This window comes from Xiphophorus couchianus, chromosome 14 (genome assembly GCF_001444195.1).
Source record: "Xiphophorus couchianus chromosome 14, X_couchianus-1.0, whole genome shotgun sequence".
NCBI lineage: Eukaryota > Metazoa > Chordata > Actinopteri > Cyprinodontiformes > Poeciliidae > Xiphophorus > Xiphophorus couchianus.
The window spans coordinates 6,334,511-6,354,075 of NC_040241.1; the positions used below are offsets into that span (position 1 = coordinate 6,334,511).

Sequence of the window (19,565 nt, forward strand, 5' to 3'; positions counted from 1 at the left end):
GTAATAACTGAAGCTGTGCATTGACTCTAGATCTATAACTCTAGATCTATAACTCTAGATTGTTCCTCTTCAGGTCCAAAGGCAATAACTTCAGTTTTGTTTCTGTTCAGCTGGAGAAAGTTTTGGCACATCCACACATTTATAACAACAATATTACACAAGATGAGTAAAAACAGATACTTCAAAGAGAAATGTCAGGCTTCTGAAAACTATATTCATGTCTATGCACTCTAGTTGGTCAGGACCCTATTCACATGAATTATTGCAGTCATGTGGCGTGCCATGGCAGTGAATTGAAAACCCAGGTTGTTTTGATATCCTTTAGGTAATTTGGGTTTGCTGACTCACCTTCCTCTTGACAATCAGGCCAGGCCAGCTTGCTGCCCTTTAGAGCACAGTAACACCATGGTCATTAAGCTAGCATTTCACATCTTTTGGCAGTGAGCTGCTGGAAAATGAAACCAGTATCTCCATGAACCCTTTCAGCAGAAGGAAGCATGACGTGCATATTGCAAGCATATTGTTTTAATGAACCAGCGCGTTGATCTGTACAATAATCTGATTTGCAGACGTGCGCTGTGGGAGATGAGGTGTAGCTGTATTATATACATACATAACCCACTGAAGTACTCCACCATGTCTAGTGTTCGCACACTGCTTTAGCTGGCTGGGAAATATTATTTTACAATGAAGTGGATACATTTTTGTATGTAATACGTATCAAACAAGGAATAATATTGCCTAACTGCATGTAAATATATATATATATATATATATATATATATATATATATATATATTGTCAAGAGAAGTGGAGTTTTGATGACTACACTGAGCCCCCTGTGAAAACTGAGGATGAAGAATCTGCATCTTCACATCCCAGACGAACCTCTTCTCTTTCTAGTGGATGAGGACGGCGAACTGCAGGAGGGTGATGGACTCCCAGCATGTGAAAGGTCTGACCTCGTGGAGGGGGTGTCAAGAAAATCCGAGCTCATCCCACTTCCCCATGCTGGAGATTTTAGTTTAACAGTAATAATAAATAAAGTTATCTTTAAAATGAATCACTCAAGTGACATCAGGGCCCAACATTAGACTTAAGTGTCAATAAAATAAATCTAGTTGTGTGTGTTGTTTTTGTCTCATGCAAACTTTGCTTTAATTCTACTTTTTTCTATCTAATCATAAGAAATCATAGTCAGTCAGAGAGAGTCATTAAACAGGAAAAGCAGGTTTCCTGGAAAAAGAGGAAGTTTCCAGCCTGCAGATTTATAAAAATAGCTGAGACTATTTTAAAGCATGAAAGTTTTAAAAAATTAAATCTAAACATTTTGAGTAATTTGATAAGATTCAAAGTAAAATACTTATATTAATATTGATTTACTTGTAATAATACACTTATATTTGTGAGAACACCTACAAGAAAAACAAGTAACTGTAACTTTAGTAGTAAATAATTAGAATTATGTATTATTCTTGGTTTCTTTTCAGAAAAACATCTGTAATAACTCACATTAAGATTATAATAAGAATAATTAATAAGTTATGGTTATAAAATTATAAATGAATGATAGATCAGAGAAGCTGAAGAAAATAAATGTGATATAAGTTATGGTTATAAAATCATAAATGAATGCTAAATCAGAGAAGCTAAAGAAAATAAATGTGATATAAATGTGATTTTGACATTGAACTTGAAATGGTGTAAAAGGTTATAAAACTGCAATTAAACATCACTGATATGTTGGAGGTAGATGGTAGGTGAAAGGTGACAGGCTAAGGGAAACAGGGGAACTAACAGGAGAGCAGAGATGATCAGCACCTTATTTGGACATAGGAGGTTGAGCAACCCTGAGACATTGGCACAGACATCATGACATGATGTCTCTTAAGACAGTGACGGATATGAGATCATCTGTCTAAGCAGACAGATGAACCCTATATAAGGTGGGTGCAAAAGAGGAACCTTTCGTTGGATCCTCCGGGCAGCTTCGAGCCAAGAGATGGACAAAGAACTCTGCAGCTGAAGAAGAGCCGGGGCCACGGAGCCGGAGACTGTCCTGCACATGGAGACCAACCCGTCTGGCCCACAATCTGTGGCTTCGAATCGCACTTCTCTCATCGGCTGGGTTCTGACCCCAAAGACAAAGATGAAGACAAAGACAAGGAAGAAGAACTGGTGCCTTTTTTCCTGCCAGCACCAAGTCCTGTGTGACCTCAGCATCCATGCGGAGAGGAGGCTCATCAGACCTGCGGAGATCCTGGCCTTCGTCGATCAACATCTTCCTCCTGCTGCCACACCTTCTTCATCATCAAGCCAGGTCTGGGGTTCGAAACACCAAACTCCGTCCGTCTCTCTCAAAGGTTCCCTTTTTTAGTTCTCAGTATCAGCAGTAGGGAAAGATAGACTAGATGACTGATTTTACTTATTTGATTATTTCTGCTACTGAATTAAGCTGTACTGACCCTTGCAAAAATGCCTTACTAATAAAATATTTAGCATAAAGAAAATCTAAAGATGTTGTGGACATTCAGTTAATGAGTCACCTTAAAGTTCTTTGATGGTTGTAAAATAGCTATGATGTTTGATTCTGGAGAGGAAGAGGTGGAAAATGTTTTTAGGTTGCTGGTAGCCCATATTTAAAACCTCATCCTTGGGACTCGCCCGAGTCACTAAAACCTACCTGGTTCAATAACAAATGCAAGTTGCAAAATAGAGAACGAGCGACCGTTAACAGGTGTGCTCTGTGAAACTAGTTGGCTGTAGGCTGCTCAGTCTGGCTAATTCACAGGGGGAAGAAGGGTGGGACACCTGGATGTAGGCCGTCAGATAACCAGGCGAATCGTTTCTCGAAACCAGCTTAAACAGAGTTTACTTCAGTTCTGGACAGGGTAAATCCCAGCAGATTTAGGAAACTCAACGGACCCGTTAGACGGAGAGCTGGTAGCACATCTCCCCTCTCAGAAGAGGAAGTACGAGAGTGAGAGAGTAGAGACAGAAAGGAGGGGGGGGGGGGGTGTTGCGCAACAACAATATATATATATATATATATATATATACATATTCAGAAAGATTGATTCTCTCTGGACTTTCTATGTCTTGCAAGTTGCTTTTTTGCTCTTCAGCCATTAAGACAACACTACACATGGCAGAACCATGGTAACGCTCTCCATGGCTGTGAACTCTGTGCCCAGCTGCACAGAATATTGATTTCATTCAGTAGTATTTTGAAGTTTATACTGTGAAATGTGTTGTAGCACGAGGCTCCCTGTATAGCATCTGTTGAAATGGCAACACACGTTTGTATATTAGGTAATGTCCCACATTTAGCCTCATCTGTATTTCATCTTTTACAAAACGTAGCATTGTGTAGCTCAGGGGAGCCAAACTCCAGTCCTCAAGGGCCGCAGTCCTGCAACTCTTAGACGTGTCTCTGCTGCACCACCTGAATAGATTCATTAGGTCATTAAGGCTCTGGAGAACTGATCTACACAAGGAGGAGGTAGTTAAGCCATTTCATTCCAGTGTTTTGTACCTGTGGCACATCTAAAAACTGCAGGACAGCGGCCCTCGAGGCCTGGAGTTTGACACCTGTGGTGTAGCTTCTCTATAGCTTCTGACTAATCAGCTATTTTCAGGATTCTGATGCTGCTGTACTGTTCCACTCCACAGTTCCTATATTTATTGTCAACAACGTGACAGTCACATGAGCTGCAGCTTGCAAGGCAAATCCTGTTTTATTAACTTTACAAGCTTGTGGCCCATCTGTCGATAAGGCAAATAAGCGGAACCTTAGTAACAGCTCTGAAGAGAAACTTTACGACACTTTATGTCACCTTGCTTTGCAAACAAAACAGCGACAAGAAACTTTTCAGTTCTGCTTTTGCCTGAATATTAATTCTGAACAGTATGTTGTATTTTGGGCTGCACAGTGGTTGCAGTGTCTATGCAGCAAGTTTGAATCCTCTATGGTTTGAATCCTGGTCTAGGGATTCCGACTTCCTCCAACAGTTAAAAACATGATTGTTAGATTAATTCGTTTCTTTAACTTCCCCTCAGAGACAACTGCGTGTGCATTGCTGTCTGTCCTTTGTCTCTCCATTGCTTCGATGCTAGCAGCCGGTCCATGATGTATCTCTGGAGATAAGTGCTTTGTGACCAAAACTGAATATGACAAGTTTTACATTTGGTTTGTTTTTTTTAATTTCATATTTGAGATATTAAAATCAACTCCTCTGACTCAGAGACACGAAAAAACAAGCAAAAAAAAAAAAAAACTGGTAAATAAAATGTTCCTTCCACTTAGCAACATGCTGTTTTGTGTTAGTCTGTCAAACAAAGTCATAACAACATTCACTGAAGTTCATGATCATTACAAGATTAAAGAAACACCATCACTATGAATACTTTTGCAAGGAACCTTAATAATAGGCTGCTGCGTGGTTAACTGAGCTGCCCTCCTTCGTGCTGCCTAAAGGTGGCATGTACTGTATTTTCTTTGTGTGAAGTGAAATAACTTGAAATAAGTTTCACATTTAAACATATTTATTTGTTTTGCTGTCAGTGTGGTTGCCATGCTATCTAATTAAATGCAGGAACAGCAATCCTATTAAAATTAAGGTTTGATCAAACACAAAGCTGCAGAAAACTGAATGTTCAAATTAAGCTGTGTTTTCTACGGTCTTTCATAACTTTGTGAGTGAATTGCAGTTGTCAATACAAGGAAATATTTAATAAATAAACACAGTCTAATAAGATAAGATAAACTTGAAGGACAGAGCAAATCGTCAAGTAATCGTCATGACTATATGTTACGCTTGTTAGCTATTATTATGTTTTCTTTGATGTTCTGTTCATGCAGAGCGGACTCAAATCTGTGTGAAATCGATTCCCACTTTTACATTTTGAATTTAGAATAACTTGTAGCTGCAACTTTATGATGTTCATCGAACTGTTAAAAAAGGTAGAAGGTTATGTGAGAACAGGAGGGCATGTTTTAATGTTTTTTAAAGGTGGAGTTAATCTGTGTGACATCAGGGATGGGCTTATGCTACCAAGTATACAAACAAAAGGTTTTAAGACCGTTGTGTCCACACCTTTGGTGACCAAATACCAAGCCAAAGATAGATCTTGGTTATTTTCAAACTATGGATTAACTTTTAAAGTGGCAGAATATCAGATCGATTTTGCAAAACAGAAAGGCCCCATAAAAAGTTGAGGATTTGTCATCCAGTCATAAGAATTACAAGTTCATGGACAAACTTTCCTGCTTGTCAAGGTGGAGCCAAGTCATGTAGCCTGGCCTGTATAAATCCTATAAATCTGTTTTACCATTTCTGGGGCGCATTCAATGGGCACTATGAGTTTCTGATTTTGAATCTAAGTTTTCTTGTGTGTTATTTCTGATCACAAGTTTGGCCATACTTGATTCATTTTACACAGTTTATTGTTGGCTATAAAGGGCTGACTTAATTAATTCCTTTGAGTTTTGTTCCTTGGTTTATTCTTGCCTCCTGTTGTTGGATATTATAATTTAGTTTCCTTAGATTGCTGTTAGTTTTCTCCCCTTGGTTTATTGTTTATGTCTACTTCAGCTTTCCTTGTGTTAATTAGTCTTGTTCTGTCCACTTGATGTTTGGTGTTTAATACTACTAACATAGAGACAGCTAACAATTATTAGATTTTTGAAGAGCTTTTTTAAATACTGCCTCTCATGTTGCTGCTTCAGTACAAGAAAAATTCACACACTTTCAAACTTCTTTCAAGGTAAACTGGAATCAAGCTGAACACAAGCAGTCAACTGATTCTTAGATAAATATTTAGTATTATTATTCTGTGACCATGGTGAGGTTCAAATGAAAAGGAGATATATTCTGACTCATCCTGAAATCTCTCATTTTGACACCAATAAAGCTGCTCATCAAGTGAACCGAAATGTGAGTGTGTTGAACCGAAATAAAACAAAATAGAATCAAGCTATGCTGATGCTTTTCTTTTGTTGTCTTTTACTGGCTTAACTTAAATAGAAGCCAGTAAAAGTGAAAGAACAGAGAGGATCATAAACTTGAGTGGCAATTAGACTTCTGGGTTCACGCCGTTGGTGTCACTGAATACCGAGCTGCTGAAAGCTCAAAGAATGTTTGTTTAATTCTTTAAATTACTGATGAGCTTTTAAAGTCGCAGTCTAGAGGACATTTTAATTTTAAAAAAATAACTTTTCAAAGAGAAACACAATGTGGCAAGAAGTAGGGTGAAGATAATGAGGATAAACATGGTAGGACCCAGGCAGTTGAAGATGATGATGATGGTGGTTTAATGATGAAAAAAAAGGACAAAAATTCAGGCAGAACAGAGAAGCAAAAGCTAGGAGCTAATATCTGGTAGCAACTGATAAACAGTAATCTATAGATGGCAGACAGTCTAGACAAGGACCTGACAGAGAACAAGAAGCACAGGTGGGTATAAATACACAGGGGGTCAAGGGAACTAGACACAGCTGACAACACAGAGACTCAATTGACACAAAATCCTAAATAAACACACAGAAAAACTCAAGTCCTTACACAATGTCTGCAAGTTTACACTCAAAAATGAGTTTTCCTTTAAAATAAATGATCTCAAACACTCAAAAAACTTCAAAACTTACTTCAATTCAAAATGAAAAGTAGAGCAAGTCACACATTTTGCTAGCATTTTGTTTTAGAAAATGTGACTGTTTCACCGGGTGCTGTAGAAATGACAGTGTCAAGCAATAAAGACTCTTATTTATAAAATCCCCTTAGACTGTAACTAAATAGTTGTCTGTAACCCTAGTTTTAGTAACTCTTGACACGGAGGCATGTCAACTAGCAAAATATCCAAGCCTGACTAAAGTGTGTTATCATCTGAAAGGAACCACACTTGAACTTTAAGGCCAAGATTTGTTTGGCATAACTACAGAACATGACCAAAGAGGAACACCATAACGGTGAGACAGAAAAGTAAAGTTTTGGAATGGAGGAGTCAGATGTCAGAACTAATTCAGGAAAAAAACCAAAGAAGCTTCTGGATGTCCTTATTTAGTGAGCATTTGAGAAATACTGCACAGATATTTTCAAGACAGCATACGAGACGCAGACAGGCTGTTATCAAAGAAAAGCTGGAAGCTGGAACTGAATGTAAAATTACTCTGTTACTCACCAACACTGTCACAAAGCCTTGACTTCACTGTCGTCTCTGTCCTATAATATATAAACAGTTTGTAATAACCTGTGTGAATCCTCTCCAAGGTAGTTAGTGGCTGTACAACTTAGTCTAACATCAATAATTACATAAAACATTTGAAGTGGAATTATAAAGTATCATAACAAGAAAACGATTAAGTTCACCTAAATCTTTTGAGTTGCTACTTTTACTTCTTAATCACTCTTTATAGGTTGTAAAAATGGTTCCAAATATAACCTGTAGATTTTCTAGTATCCACAAGGGGGCGTACAGGAGCTCCTTCTCCTCATACAGAAAGTGAAAGTGGTCTAGATCAAGAGGCACTCCCATCCTGCACCGTTACAAGATCCTCTCAGAGTTTCCACAATAAATATCAGTGTTGGTAAGTTATGGTCACTTATTTGCAGTACTTCACATTAGAGACTACATTTGTAGATCCTTGAATTAAACTAGTTAGGTTAGGTTAAACTTTATTAATCCCATAGGGAAATTGGGGTTATCCGTTGCTCACACATTAATTCACATCCACACAGCATTAAAATCGTACAGCTGGAGACATCCATCAAAGGTACAAGGATGTCTTTTATCCTCAAAGCAACAGTCGGCTGGCAGATAAATGTGATTAGGTCTCTTTGTGTGTAAAGAATGAGCAACGTCTCGTATAAATGCAACTTGTTTACCAGTGAAGGATGGATTTACAAGTTTCACTTTCTGTTTTCTCTCTGTCAGAGCACTCGGGCTCTGAGGTGCAGAGAACACATTTTCAAGACAGACATTTTGATTGCTGCGACAGACTGGCGACCTGTCCAGGGTGTACCCCGCCTCCCGCCTGGAACGTAGCTGGAGATGGGCACCAGCAACCCTCCCGACCCCATTAGGGACAAGGGTGAACAGACAATGGATGGATGGACATTTTGATTGAGGGTAAGGTCTCATTCTGTTCCAACTGAAAGATTATTTACCTTACTTCAAATGGGATTAAACTCACAAATTCTGAAGAAGACAAAGAAAAGAAGTTTATTTCACTAAGCTGATAAGCTGATATCATAAGAAGGTAAAATAAGACAAGATGTCATTGACGAAAAGCAGATTTATGTTAGGAAATATGGCAATGCAGCTACTCACTTTAGCTTATATCTACAGTTGGAGAGACAGAGTACACAGTTTAAACTGTGACCAAACTTTATCTTTCCACACCACAAATAGCTTTAAAAAAATCACAAAGAAAGTGAAAACAGTTTCAGAATTCACTGGTAGAGAATGTAGTTTTAAATGTGACACCATGCAGTTGCAAGAAAAAACCTTATTTACTTCATGCGACGGTTTTCTGTAAGATTCCCTAAATGTATAGATGAGGCTATCCCTAACGTTTTATGTTTCTTACTGTACTCTATCATTTCCAGGAAGAGCAGAGGTTAAATTTACAGGTGAAGATGGTGATGCACATTGACAAAAAGAGTACCTGCCACTCCACTGACAATAAGGCCGACTACTGTGTCCACAACAAAGCATGGATGAAAATAACAGGCCCTGCAGCTGCACCACTTGGGGACGTTTTCTTTGGATCGAGTGTTATGGTACAAGCAGAACTCACGGCTGCAGGAAGAGAAGACGAAGTTAAAGTTCAAAAAGTCACCGCTGACAGGAGACAGATTGTAGAAGAACACTCTGTAAATGTAGGTGTTCATAATGCAACCTGGTCAGCGCCACAAGGACAACGAGCAGGAATGAAACCAAAGAGAGGTAAAGACCCTTAGTGGTGATAAACAGAAATGTGCAATAGTCATAAATCCGTCCCTGTGAAGCTCAGGGACAACAAAGCAATAAACAATGTAAGAATTTTCTTTTTCTTTACAATTTTTCTTCTCTGGTGGCAGCATCAAAGGTCTTCATCAAAGGCACAGATGGAGTTCAGAAGTGCATCAAAGGTAACTAGAGACTACAGCGATTTACAGTTTTCTGTTATCCTTCCAAATGAACATGATGATTTAATTTTCACTATTGCTTCGTAGTGCTGAGAGCCTACAGGGTCGTCCTGTTGGGAGAAACCGGGGCTGGGAAAAGCACCCTTGGAAACTCCATCTTAGGAGAGGAAGTGTTTGAACCTGGCAAGACGACTGACTATCAAATTCAGTCCAAATCTGCCCACGAAAGAAGAATCACTGTGTTGGACACTCCTGGTTTCTCTCATTTTGACCAACCTGAGGCAGAGCTGAAGGATGAGATAGCGAGGTGTACCGCAAGGTGCCGTCCCGGTCCCCATGTTCTTCTGATTGTGCTGAATGTAGAGGAATCCTCAAAGCAACAGTCGGCTGTAATTGACAAAATCTGCCAGTGTCTTCCAGAGGAAGCATTTAAATATGCTGCAGTTGTTTTTACTCATGGCCCTAATCTAATGACCATTGAAAAGTATATCAATGAGAATCAACATCTTAAGGATTTGGTAATGAAGTGCAGTAGCCGATATCAGGTAGCTGATCATAAGAACAGCCCGAAGGGTGACGAAAACGACTCCCAGGTGTCACAGCTGATCAGCATGATGGATAAGATAGTGATAGAAAACAAAGGAAGGTGTTACACCAACGAAACCCTCCAGGCACATCAGAGAGACAAAAATAACACAAAATTAAGTAACCCAAAACACCCAAACGACGACAAAAAATGTAATGCCAACAACAACTTGTGGATTAGCTTGTCAGGCCCTGAGGGGAACTTGGTGGCAGAAGCTTTCTTTGGGTCAGATGTTGCAGTTTGGCAAACAACACAGACATCCACCAAGACTGGAGAATGCACTACTAGTAAACAGGGAGAATATGAAGTACCATGTTCTGAACCAAAAGGGAGAACTGAAGAAAAGTACAAGAGTCCACCTGAAACAAACTCCACTTCAATGGAGGAGGAAGAGAAAAATGAAAAAGAAAGAGAAGCTGATGCAAAGTTTGATACAGAAACAAACGAGCCGTCAAAAAAGTCGGACAGGAGGAAGGAAACAGTAAGGAAAGAATCAGGTTTATGGACCTGTTTATGGGGATTTGTAACTGGTTTCCTTGGGGCAGCAATGGGAGGTTTAGGGGCAGTTGCAACAGGTCTTACTGGGATGATAGTGGGAGGTTAGGGGCAGTTGCAACAGGTCTTACTGGGATGATAGTGGGAGGTTTAGGGGCAGTTGGAGCAGCTATAACTTGGGTGGCAAAAATAACTGCAGGTATATTATCTTTGGTAGCAGCAGTATGGTTTCTCACTTGGGTCAAGAAAATGTATGACAAGATAATCCGCCTTTATGAGATGATCAAGAAGAACATCGGAGTCATCCTTCTGGTTGTCGCTTTTTGCTTCCTGCTGTTCCTGTCGTTTTGTGACAGAGTACCAATGGCTGGAACCATTTTCCTTTCAAGTGGAATATTGGTGATGTTGTTGGTCATACTGTTGTTATTCATTGTCATTGTGAAATAATGATAGTTTGTGACTCTGTACCCAGTTTAATGTATTTTGGGAGTTGGACCCAAAATCTGAAGATATGGAGACGTAACTGTTGGATTTTCAGATGTGTAATCGTCTTCAGTGAATGTGGAGATTTTTAAAAAAATCTCCAAACTTCAGCCCAACCGCTACTGCTTTTTGAACTCATAATCAATGCATCTGTATATTCTCTTCATGAAAGGTGATTCATGGGTTAAGAAGGAGCAATTAGTAATCTGGATTAGATCTGGATCACTGGGCAATATGTTAATCCCTTAAAGAATATTTAAGAATGGAAATCACATCAGTCTTAGTTGTTTTATATAGGAGATCTTTGGTTCCTATTTATATATCAATTGATATTTGAATCCTTCTCATTACCAGTAGTTTGTTTCTGTTAATTGCTGGACCTTGTTATGTCCCCCCTTTGTCTTCACCTCTGGTCATAAATGTCTGGACAGAATTTTGAACTTCAGGTTGGTTTTCAGTTTGATGTTGTTCTTTCATTCATTATAACATGAGAACTTTGAACACATGCTGGATTGGTTTTTGGTCACCTGTAAAACAGAGAGATTGATTGTTAGGGGATGGTACTGGTTGGCTTTTAGCAAGAAGGTTCTGGGTTTGAGTCCAAACGTCGGGGTGTTTCTACATGGAATTTGCATGTTCTTCTTGTGCTTGTGTGGGATTTCCCCAGGTACTCCAGCTTCCTCCCAGAACCCCAAAACATAATTGTTAGATTAATTGATCTCTAAATTTCCATCAGGCATGGCTGTGTGTGTGGTTGTCTGCTCCTACACACATAAAAAGTGTGTAGGAGATATTTTAGACATATCAAACCACAGAGTAGTCTCTGAAATATATTGACATGAGACTAGAGACTCATGTAAACTGCTGGTATTTGTTGATTAAGGAAAAATTTAGATGAAACTCCCAAGACACTGTAGTTGGCCCACTGTGGTTTTAATGTCATCAAAAGCCCTTTTGATCCTTAGCATCCACCTCACTAGCTTCTTCCTTGTTTAGAAAACTGCAAGTTATCTCAGATAAGCCAAGTTAAATAGGACAACACGGTTCAATGTTTAACAAAATGTTCTGACTACTTTGTCTAAATATACACACCAGCTATGTGTGCAACAGCCTTTGGCAAAGCAATAAAGTGTAAATAAAATGTCATTTTATTCATTTGGTATCTGGTGTGATGTTTCCCAGTGCTAGACATGCTAGCGCTAAGCAATCTTGTGCCAAGATTTAGGAGTAAGACTTTGTATTTGTTTGTATTAAGTACCAGACCGTGGGAAGGTTCGACTTTGCTCAGCAGCAGTTTGGTCGCTTGAATTTGCTTTTCTGAACTTTTTGTTTCAATGGGATTTGATAGTCGAAGATCCACATGTGTGACTGCAGAAAGTTAGTCAGGTGTGTTGTCGTTTTCAGGACTTGTTTAATGGAAAGTGATGTCTGTTTTTGTTTTTTCGACAATATCTTCAATATTTTTAAGAGAACTTTTAAACTACATGTCTTTTATAGAACATTGTGTCATTTCACCACTGTAATCGGATTTGTTCATTTGTTTCATCTAATTTCTCTTTCCAGTCTGGCTGCCATTTTTTATGTTTTCTGAATAAAAGTAAGTTGGTAGAAACACCAAAATGTTTCTTTTAAAAACAAAATAATAGTAATAAAAACAGATGCAAAACTGATGATATAATTGTCTTTTAATTTCTTGATTAATTCCGTAAAGAAATCTGTTCTACTGAAATCCAAGATAATAGATTTAAGGTAGGATCCATCAGCAGATCAGCTGAAACTTATCTACGAGCTGTAAACACTAAAGTCCAATTCATCCAGATTATCAAATCTGATGCAGCTGATAAAAACAATATTCTTGACACACACAGCCCTTTTTAATGACAATATTACCTTAATTAAAAATAACCAAGGTACTTTTCAGTTTTTTATTTGTTAAAAATGTTTTGAATCATGTAGATTTTTTTTTTCTACTTCACAATTGTACACCACTTTGTGTCGGTCTTTCACATAAAATTTTAACAATATTTATGTTTGTTGTTGTCATGTTGCATAAAAAAAATAGTTCAAGGGGTGTGAATACCACTGATGTCAGACGACATCTCAGTTATCTTATCAGACAAATGTTAAACACACCCTGATCTTCAAGTATCTTATGTTTGTTATGTTGTCAAGTTTGCTTGTGTTTTGTAACCAGCAATAAAACCAAAAGTGAAATGAAACGCTCACCTAAGTTTGAGTCAGACCGTCTACGAAATAAGCCAGAGAAAAAAGTCGCTCCTCCTTGGTGAGGGGCTTTTCTGAGGGATTCCTGAGCAATACTGTCTTCAACATCATGGAAGGTAAGATATTATAATAACTAATAAGAAATGTTAACTCTTAACTCTTTTTAGTAATGTAAACTCATTGTTTTTGCTTGCAGTTTAGTTCATGCTTTCACTGACATTCTAACACAGAGCGGCCAATGCCAGCACATTTCTAACATGTACTTCTCTTGTAAACTATATGAAGTAGTTCAGCTAACGGAAAAGTTTGGGATATTAATTTAATATCACTGCACCTTTAACACCACGGTCATCCAGTTGAAGAAGAATAAGATGATTTTCTGTGTAAAATACACATTTCTTTTCTATTCTAACCAGGTCTTGTAGACACAATTTACATTAGTTGATTTTCTCTATAATATGTCAATAGATTATATAACTGGAGTTATAAAGTAGGTCAAATTAATAAAAAAATAGAGGTGATGTCATGTCCACAATTTAGACTTGACAGAATGGCAGAAAAGGGAATACAATCCTCTTTCTGAGAGATTTTTAAAAAAAAATGTCCTTGTGCAATGTGTGGTGAAGTAAACTTGTTCATTACCTTAGATTCTCCTTCTGCCTGTAGTTTCATGTTTGGATAGAAACATTGTGTCAGGTGAAAACATAAACTTGATTTATGAGGATGCTGCTCATTCAGGAAAAAACCTGCAAGTAATCCACCATGTAGATGAGCCCAAGGCGGTTTTATATGTTACTGCAGAGAACCAAATAGTACAGCTGGTTTTATTTCTTGACATTCTCAGTTCTGCCTGTTTACACCTGATGCTTTGCCTGTCTTCAGTTATATGTAGAAATTGTGTTCGTAAACCAAAAACTATTTGCATATTTAGATTTAAAGTGATCTTTAAATTTTCTTCCCTGGAAGTCTTATGAACATTTTGGAGTGATGTCAGAATCCCAGCTGGAATCTAATAGAGAATCTGTTGAGATTCCTAAAGGTGAAAAAACCCACAACTGATGATTCTGACTCATTGCCAGTATCATGTTTTGATGATGTCTTGAATCATTTTACCAGGTTGTAATCCAAAACAATGTTTGAACAGGGACTTCTGCTGATATGGGCGACACGGGCGGCGTTGTGAGGAGGGCGTCTTCTGCCAAGTTTAATCTGACAAATTAACAAAATTGCAATTAAATGAGGCGTGCTGTGGTGGCGCAGGGGGTTAGCACGCCCCACGTTTGGAGGCCTTAGTCCTCGAGGCGGACGTCGCGGGTTTGACTCCCGGTCCCGGCGACCTTTGCCACATGTCCTCGCCCTCTTTCCTGTCTGCCTACTGTCGCAAAAAAATTCAAGTTCATCATTTTCTATTTCAGAAAACACCAGAAGTTAAGTTGCATTTCTGCTGTTTTTGGTTGTGATCTGTTTCTCTTGTATTTGTAGGCCGTCCAGCTGCTTGTTGTGGGTTGGGAGCAAAACGGAGCAAATCCCAACGTAGGTCTTGTCAGGATCTGTGTTTTTCTGTGTTTATTTAGAGTTTTCTGTGTCCTTGAGTCTCTTCGTTGTCCTGTCCTCCCCTTGATTGTTCCCAGGTGTGTCTCGTTTCTGTGATTACCCGCCCATGTATTTAACTCCACCTGTGTTCCTTGTTCCTCGTCGGGTCCTTGTCGTTGTATGTCGTTGTCAATGTCTAGTCGTCGTGTCCATCTGCCTGCTGCTCGTTGTTTGGACTGTGTTCCCGTCATTAAAATCATCATTTTCATTTCTACCTGGGTCTCAAGCGTCTGCCTCACCACCTCACACCGCACCGCTTCATGACAGAAGGACCCGACCAGACCGAACGGTGAGGCACGCTATTTTTACTTTTCATCATGGACCCAGAGGAGTTAAAGGAGCTGACTGAAACGATCAGGGAGTACGAGGAGGCAATGGCCAAGCCGTACGCTGCCATCCGACGCCTCGGTTTCGCCATCCGCTTGGGACTGCTGCTGGACTACTGGGTTCCTCGCTTTCCGCACCCGGGGTTTGTGGAGTTGCAGAGGGAGGCAGAGTGGGAGCGTAAGGCGGCCCTAGCCGTCATGGCTGGCGAACCTCTGCCTCCCAAGCCGCACAGTTTCTCCGCCAGCCCAGATCCCGCTCCAGTTCCGGGACCAGCAACTCCAGCCGGCGTTCCGGTCGGCGCACCCGAGGCCGTTCCAGCCGGCGCACCCGAGGCCGAATCAGCCGGCGTTCCAGCCGGCGCACCCGAGGCCGTTCCAGCCGGCGCACCCGAGGCCGTTCCAGCCGGCGCACCCGAGGCCGTTCCAGCCGGCGTTCCTGCCGGCGCACCCGAGGCCGTTCCAGCCGGCGTTCCTGCCGGCGCACCGGAGGCCGTTCCAGCCGGCGCACCCGAGGCCGAATCAGCCGGCGTTCCTGCCGGCGCACCGGAGGCCGTTCCAGCCGGCGTTCCTGCCGGCGCACCGGAGGCCGTTCCAGCCGGCGTTCCTGCCGGCGCACCGGAGGCCGTTCCAGCCGGCGTTCCAGCCGGCGTTCCTGCCGGCGTTCCTGCCGGCGCACCCGAGACCGAGACCCCCTGCGTTCCTCCCGAGACCCCCTGCGTTCCTCCCGAGACCCCCTGCGTTCCTCCCGAGACTCCCTGCGTTCCTCCCGAGACCCCCAGCGTTCCACCCGAGACCCCCAGCGTTCCACCCGAGACCCTGACCTCCATCGTTCCGACCGAGACCCCTTGTGCTCCGACCGAGACCCTACCTCGGGGGGCTCGTCATCGCCGTCTGTGGGCGGCCCCCGGGACTCCCCATTGCCACCTCCAGCGCCGTGGACGGCCGCTGGACCGCCTCCGGGGGTCCCGCCTCCGTGGTTCCCGCCTCCAGCGCCGCGGACGGCCGCCGGACCGCCTCCGTGGTTCCCGCCTCCAGCGCCGCGGACGGCCGCCGGACCGCCTCCGTGGTTCCCGCGGACGACCGCCGGACCACCTCTGTGGTTCCCGCCTCCTTTGCCTCCGCCCACCCTGTGGGTAGTTTTTTGTTTGTTTATGGACTCTTGGCCCTTCTTGTGTTTCCGCCCACGATGGTGGGTTGTTTTTTGTTTTTCTGGACTCTGGCCCCCCGTCCAGCGCCCCTCCGCCCACCCTTGTTGTGTTTTTTTTTTTTGTGGGCGTCTGGTAGCCGCCCTTGAGGGGGGGGTACTGTCAGGATCTGTGTTTTTCTGTGTTTATTTAGAGTTTTCTGTGTCCTTGAGTCTCTTCGTTGTCCTGTCCTCCCCTTGATTGTTCCCAGGTGTGTCTCGTTTCTGTGATTACCCGCCCATGTATTTAACTCCACCTGTGTTCCTTGTTCCTCGTCGGGTCCTTGTCGTTGTATGTCGTTGTCAATGTCTAGTCGTCGTGTCCATCTGCCTGCTGCTCGTTGTTTGGACTGTGTTCCCGTCATTAAAATCATCATTTTCATTTCTACCTGGGTCTCAAGCGTCTGCCTCACCACCTCACACCGCACCGCTTCATGACAGGTCTTTTTTATTCAAACCATGTGTAAATGAGTTTAATGCAATTTACGACAAAGCAAATGTTGTATAAGAATTCTAACTATGAGAACAATAATGATGAATAATATAAATGACATAAAACAACTTTTAACTATAAATGTGTATTTCAGGTCAGACTAGATAGGTTACTGTGATTTCTCATGTCATGGCTTTATTGGCCACATGCCTCAGCTTTAATTTTTCTTGAGTTAGATTAGATGTTGCACAAATATGTTGCTTCTTGAAGAACAATCAACAAAAATAAATGTTTTTTCTTTGTCTGAAAAACAAAATTGTCTCTTAGTGCCCAAAAGAAGAATCGCCATCATTGGACAAACTGGAGCAGGGAAAAGCAGCCTTGGAAACACCATATTTAAAGAAAAGAAGTTCAACGTCAACCATGACGTGGATCCTGGGATCAGAGGATGTGAAGCAAAGACCAAACGTGTTGGTGGGAGAGAAATCACTCTGATCGATATGCCTGGTTTATTTGATCCAGGGAAAGATGAGAAAGAGCTGAAGGCTGAGTTACTGAAAGGAATCACAGAGTGTTCGCCTGGGCCTCACGCTTTCCTCATCGTGCTCAACGTGGAGAAATCTACCCAGAAAGATGACGACATCGTCAGCAAAATGAATGAGCAGTTCTCTGAGGAAGTGTTTAAATATTCAACTGTTGTCTTTACTCACGGTGACCGGCTCCCGAGACGGCAACAAACCCAAGGGTTTGTGAAGGAAAACGAGTTCCTTGGCGATTTAGTAGAAAAGTGTGGAAATCGCTGCCACGTCGTAGACAACAAACGCTGGAACAAGCGATCGAAGTACGGATACAGAAGCAACCGGTATCAGGTGAAGAGACTGCTCAAGTCAATAGAGAAGACGGTGGAAGAAAATGACGGGAGCTTCTACACCAATGCCATGCTGCAAAAAATAGAGGAGAATATCAAAAAAGAAGAAGAAAACATTGCAAAGTCTTCCAGAAACATACCAGAGGAAAAAATCAGAGAGACGGCTAAAGAAAGGACGTATGATGATTTCTTAAACAGGCTGGCAGGCATCACTGTTGGTGCTTTTTTAGGAGCCGCTTTTGGTTCAGCAGTAGCTGTGTCAGTGGTTGTCGCATTGCTGGCAACAACTGTTAGAGTCCTCGCCTCTGCAACCAAATCATGGAGTGCAACGTTTACAAAACCAGCCTTACATGCAACAGCAAGCGCAGCACCAGATAAAACAGGGGAAGCAGAAAAAGAAGCAAATGTAGCAGCAGAAGCAGGAGACCCACCAGCAGCGACGGCGGTGGAAAAAGCAGCAGATACAGCAGCAGCAGAAAAGGTGGCAACAGCAGAAGAGGGAAAATCAGCAGAAGTAGCTGGAAAAATTGGAGGAGCGTCGTCACAAATAGGAGGAGCTTTAAGACTAGTAGTGGGTGCGGCTACAGCAGCGGGAGCGTTTTTGGGGGGTGTGACAGGATATAACGCAGCAGAAAATGTAAAAACTCCATGGGAAGCAGCAGAGAAGGCGGCTCAGGCTGTGTCAGCTTCAGGATTTACAGCCATAGAGAAATCTCAGAATTTGGCATCAGATCTTGTTAAAGCAGTGGTTAAACCATTGACCAAAGACTCTTAAAAATCTTTATTATTTACTACGGTACACTTAAAAATAAATGAAAAAAATTAAAAAACACCAAGAGAAACAGATTGAAGCATTTTATTCTTAGTTTGTGGGTTTTCTTAGGCAGCTTTTTCTCATCTGGTACTGATGATGACCAGTTCTGATAACAAAACAAACAAATAGATACAATATAAGGTTTAGTGTGACTAATCCTTGAAACAGGGTGAAAAATGTTTGAATTTATTGTGACAGAGTACAAGCAACCTTCCTCTGTTGTCTCTTCCTGTGCCTGGTGTTCAGGCTAAAAGATTCCCCAGGGGCCTGAGCATCTTTTAAAGGTTCCAGGAGAGACAATAATGGATTGAAGGGGGAGAAGTAATCTGTGCACTTTACAAGTTTAATGGTACAGATTTACATCTAGAGAAATTATGTGCTTAATGATGTATAATGTTTGTTAAATAAAACAACTAACATAACAGTCATATTATTAGAGTGACTGCATTTGCTCATCTCTAGATTAACACAAAATATGTAAAAACCCGAGTTTATAACAACTCAGACATAAAGTCCACTAAAAAAAATTGGTGTTTCATAGTTTTCCAAAAGCATTGCTGAAATGTACCATTTTATTATTTTTCTTGTGAACCGATGATAGTGTGATGTTTCATCCTATTAGCTGGATGAATAATCTTTTTATATTCAGAGAACACTTACCTTTAGACATGTTTTCTATATGTAGATTCTTTTTTATTTAATCAGATCTTTTTATTGGACCAACCATCATTATAACCATCCAGTTGCGTTATAATGATGATAGCAGGTTGTTTTGTCTTGAGCAGTTGGGACAAATCTTCAGGATTCTACAAAGTTAGTTGGTTCTGAGCACATTTCTTGCCAAAAGCACACTAAACTTAAGCTATGTAAAATTCTGACAATTTTACAGTCATGGCCAAATGTTTTGAGAATGATTCAAATGTTAATATTTACAAAGTCTACTGCTTCAGTTTTTATAACGGCAATTTGCATATACTCCAGAATGTTATAAAGAGTGATCAGCATAACAGCAATTAATTGCAAAGTCAATATTTGCCTAGAAAATGAACTTTATCCCCCAAAACACATTTCAACTTCATTGCAGCCCTGCCTTAAAAGGACCAGCTAACATTGTTTCAGTGATTGCTCCATTAACACAGGTGTGGGTGGTGATGAGGACAGGGCTGGAGATCAATCTGTCATGATTAAGTAAGAATGACACCACTGGACACTTTAAAAAGAGGCTGGTGCTTGGCATCATTGTTTCTCTTCTGTGAACCATGGTTACCTCGAAAGAAACACCTACAGTCATCATTGCACTGCACAAAAATGGCCTAACAGGAAAGAAAATTGCAGCTAGAAAGATTGCGCCTCAGTCAACAATCTATCGCATCATCAAGAACTTCAAGGAGAGAGGTTCCATTGTTGCCAAAGAAGGCTCCCAGGCGCCCAAG

At 41.1% G+C, this 19,565-nt stretch overlaps 2 protein-coding genes across 2 annotated transcripts; both read left to right on the top strand.

The window, feature by feature from the left end:
• The first annotated feature begins 7,442 nt into the window (after window positions 1–7,442).
• LOC114157130 (uncharacterized) lies at window positions 7,443–12,362 on the top strand. Its single transcript, XM_028037941.1, has 4 exons — window positions 7,443–7,585; window positions 8,607–8,946; window positions 9,081–9,131; window positions 9,216–12,362. Exons 2-4 carry the CDS (start codon window positions 8,637–8,639, stop codon window positions 10,316–10,318), a joined length of 1,464 nt encoding a protein of 487 aa, XP_027893742.1. The 5' UTR covers window positions 7,443–7,585; window positions 8,607–8,636; the 3' UTR covers window positions 10,319–12,362.
• Window positions 12,363–12,837: 475 nt separating this feature from the next.
• Window positions 12,838–19,012, top strand: LOC114157136 (GTPase IMAP family member 7-like). Its single transcript, XM_028037953.1, has 3 exons — window positions 12,838–13,031; window positions 14,398–14,448; window positions 16,778–19,012. Exons 1-3 carry the CDS (start codon window positions 13,025–13,027, stop codon window positions 18,091–18,093), a joined length of 1,374 nt encoding a protein of 457 aa, XP_027893754.1. The 5' UTR covers window positions 12,838–13,024; the 3' UTR covers window positions 18,094–19,012.
• Window positions 19,013–19,565: the final 553 nt, after the last annotated feature.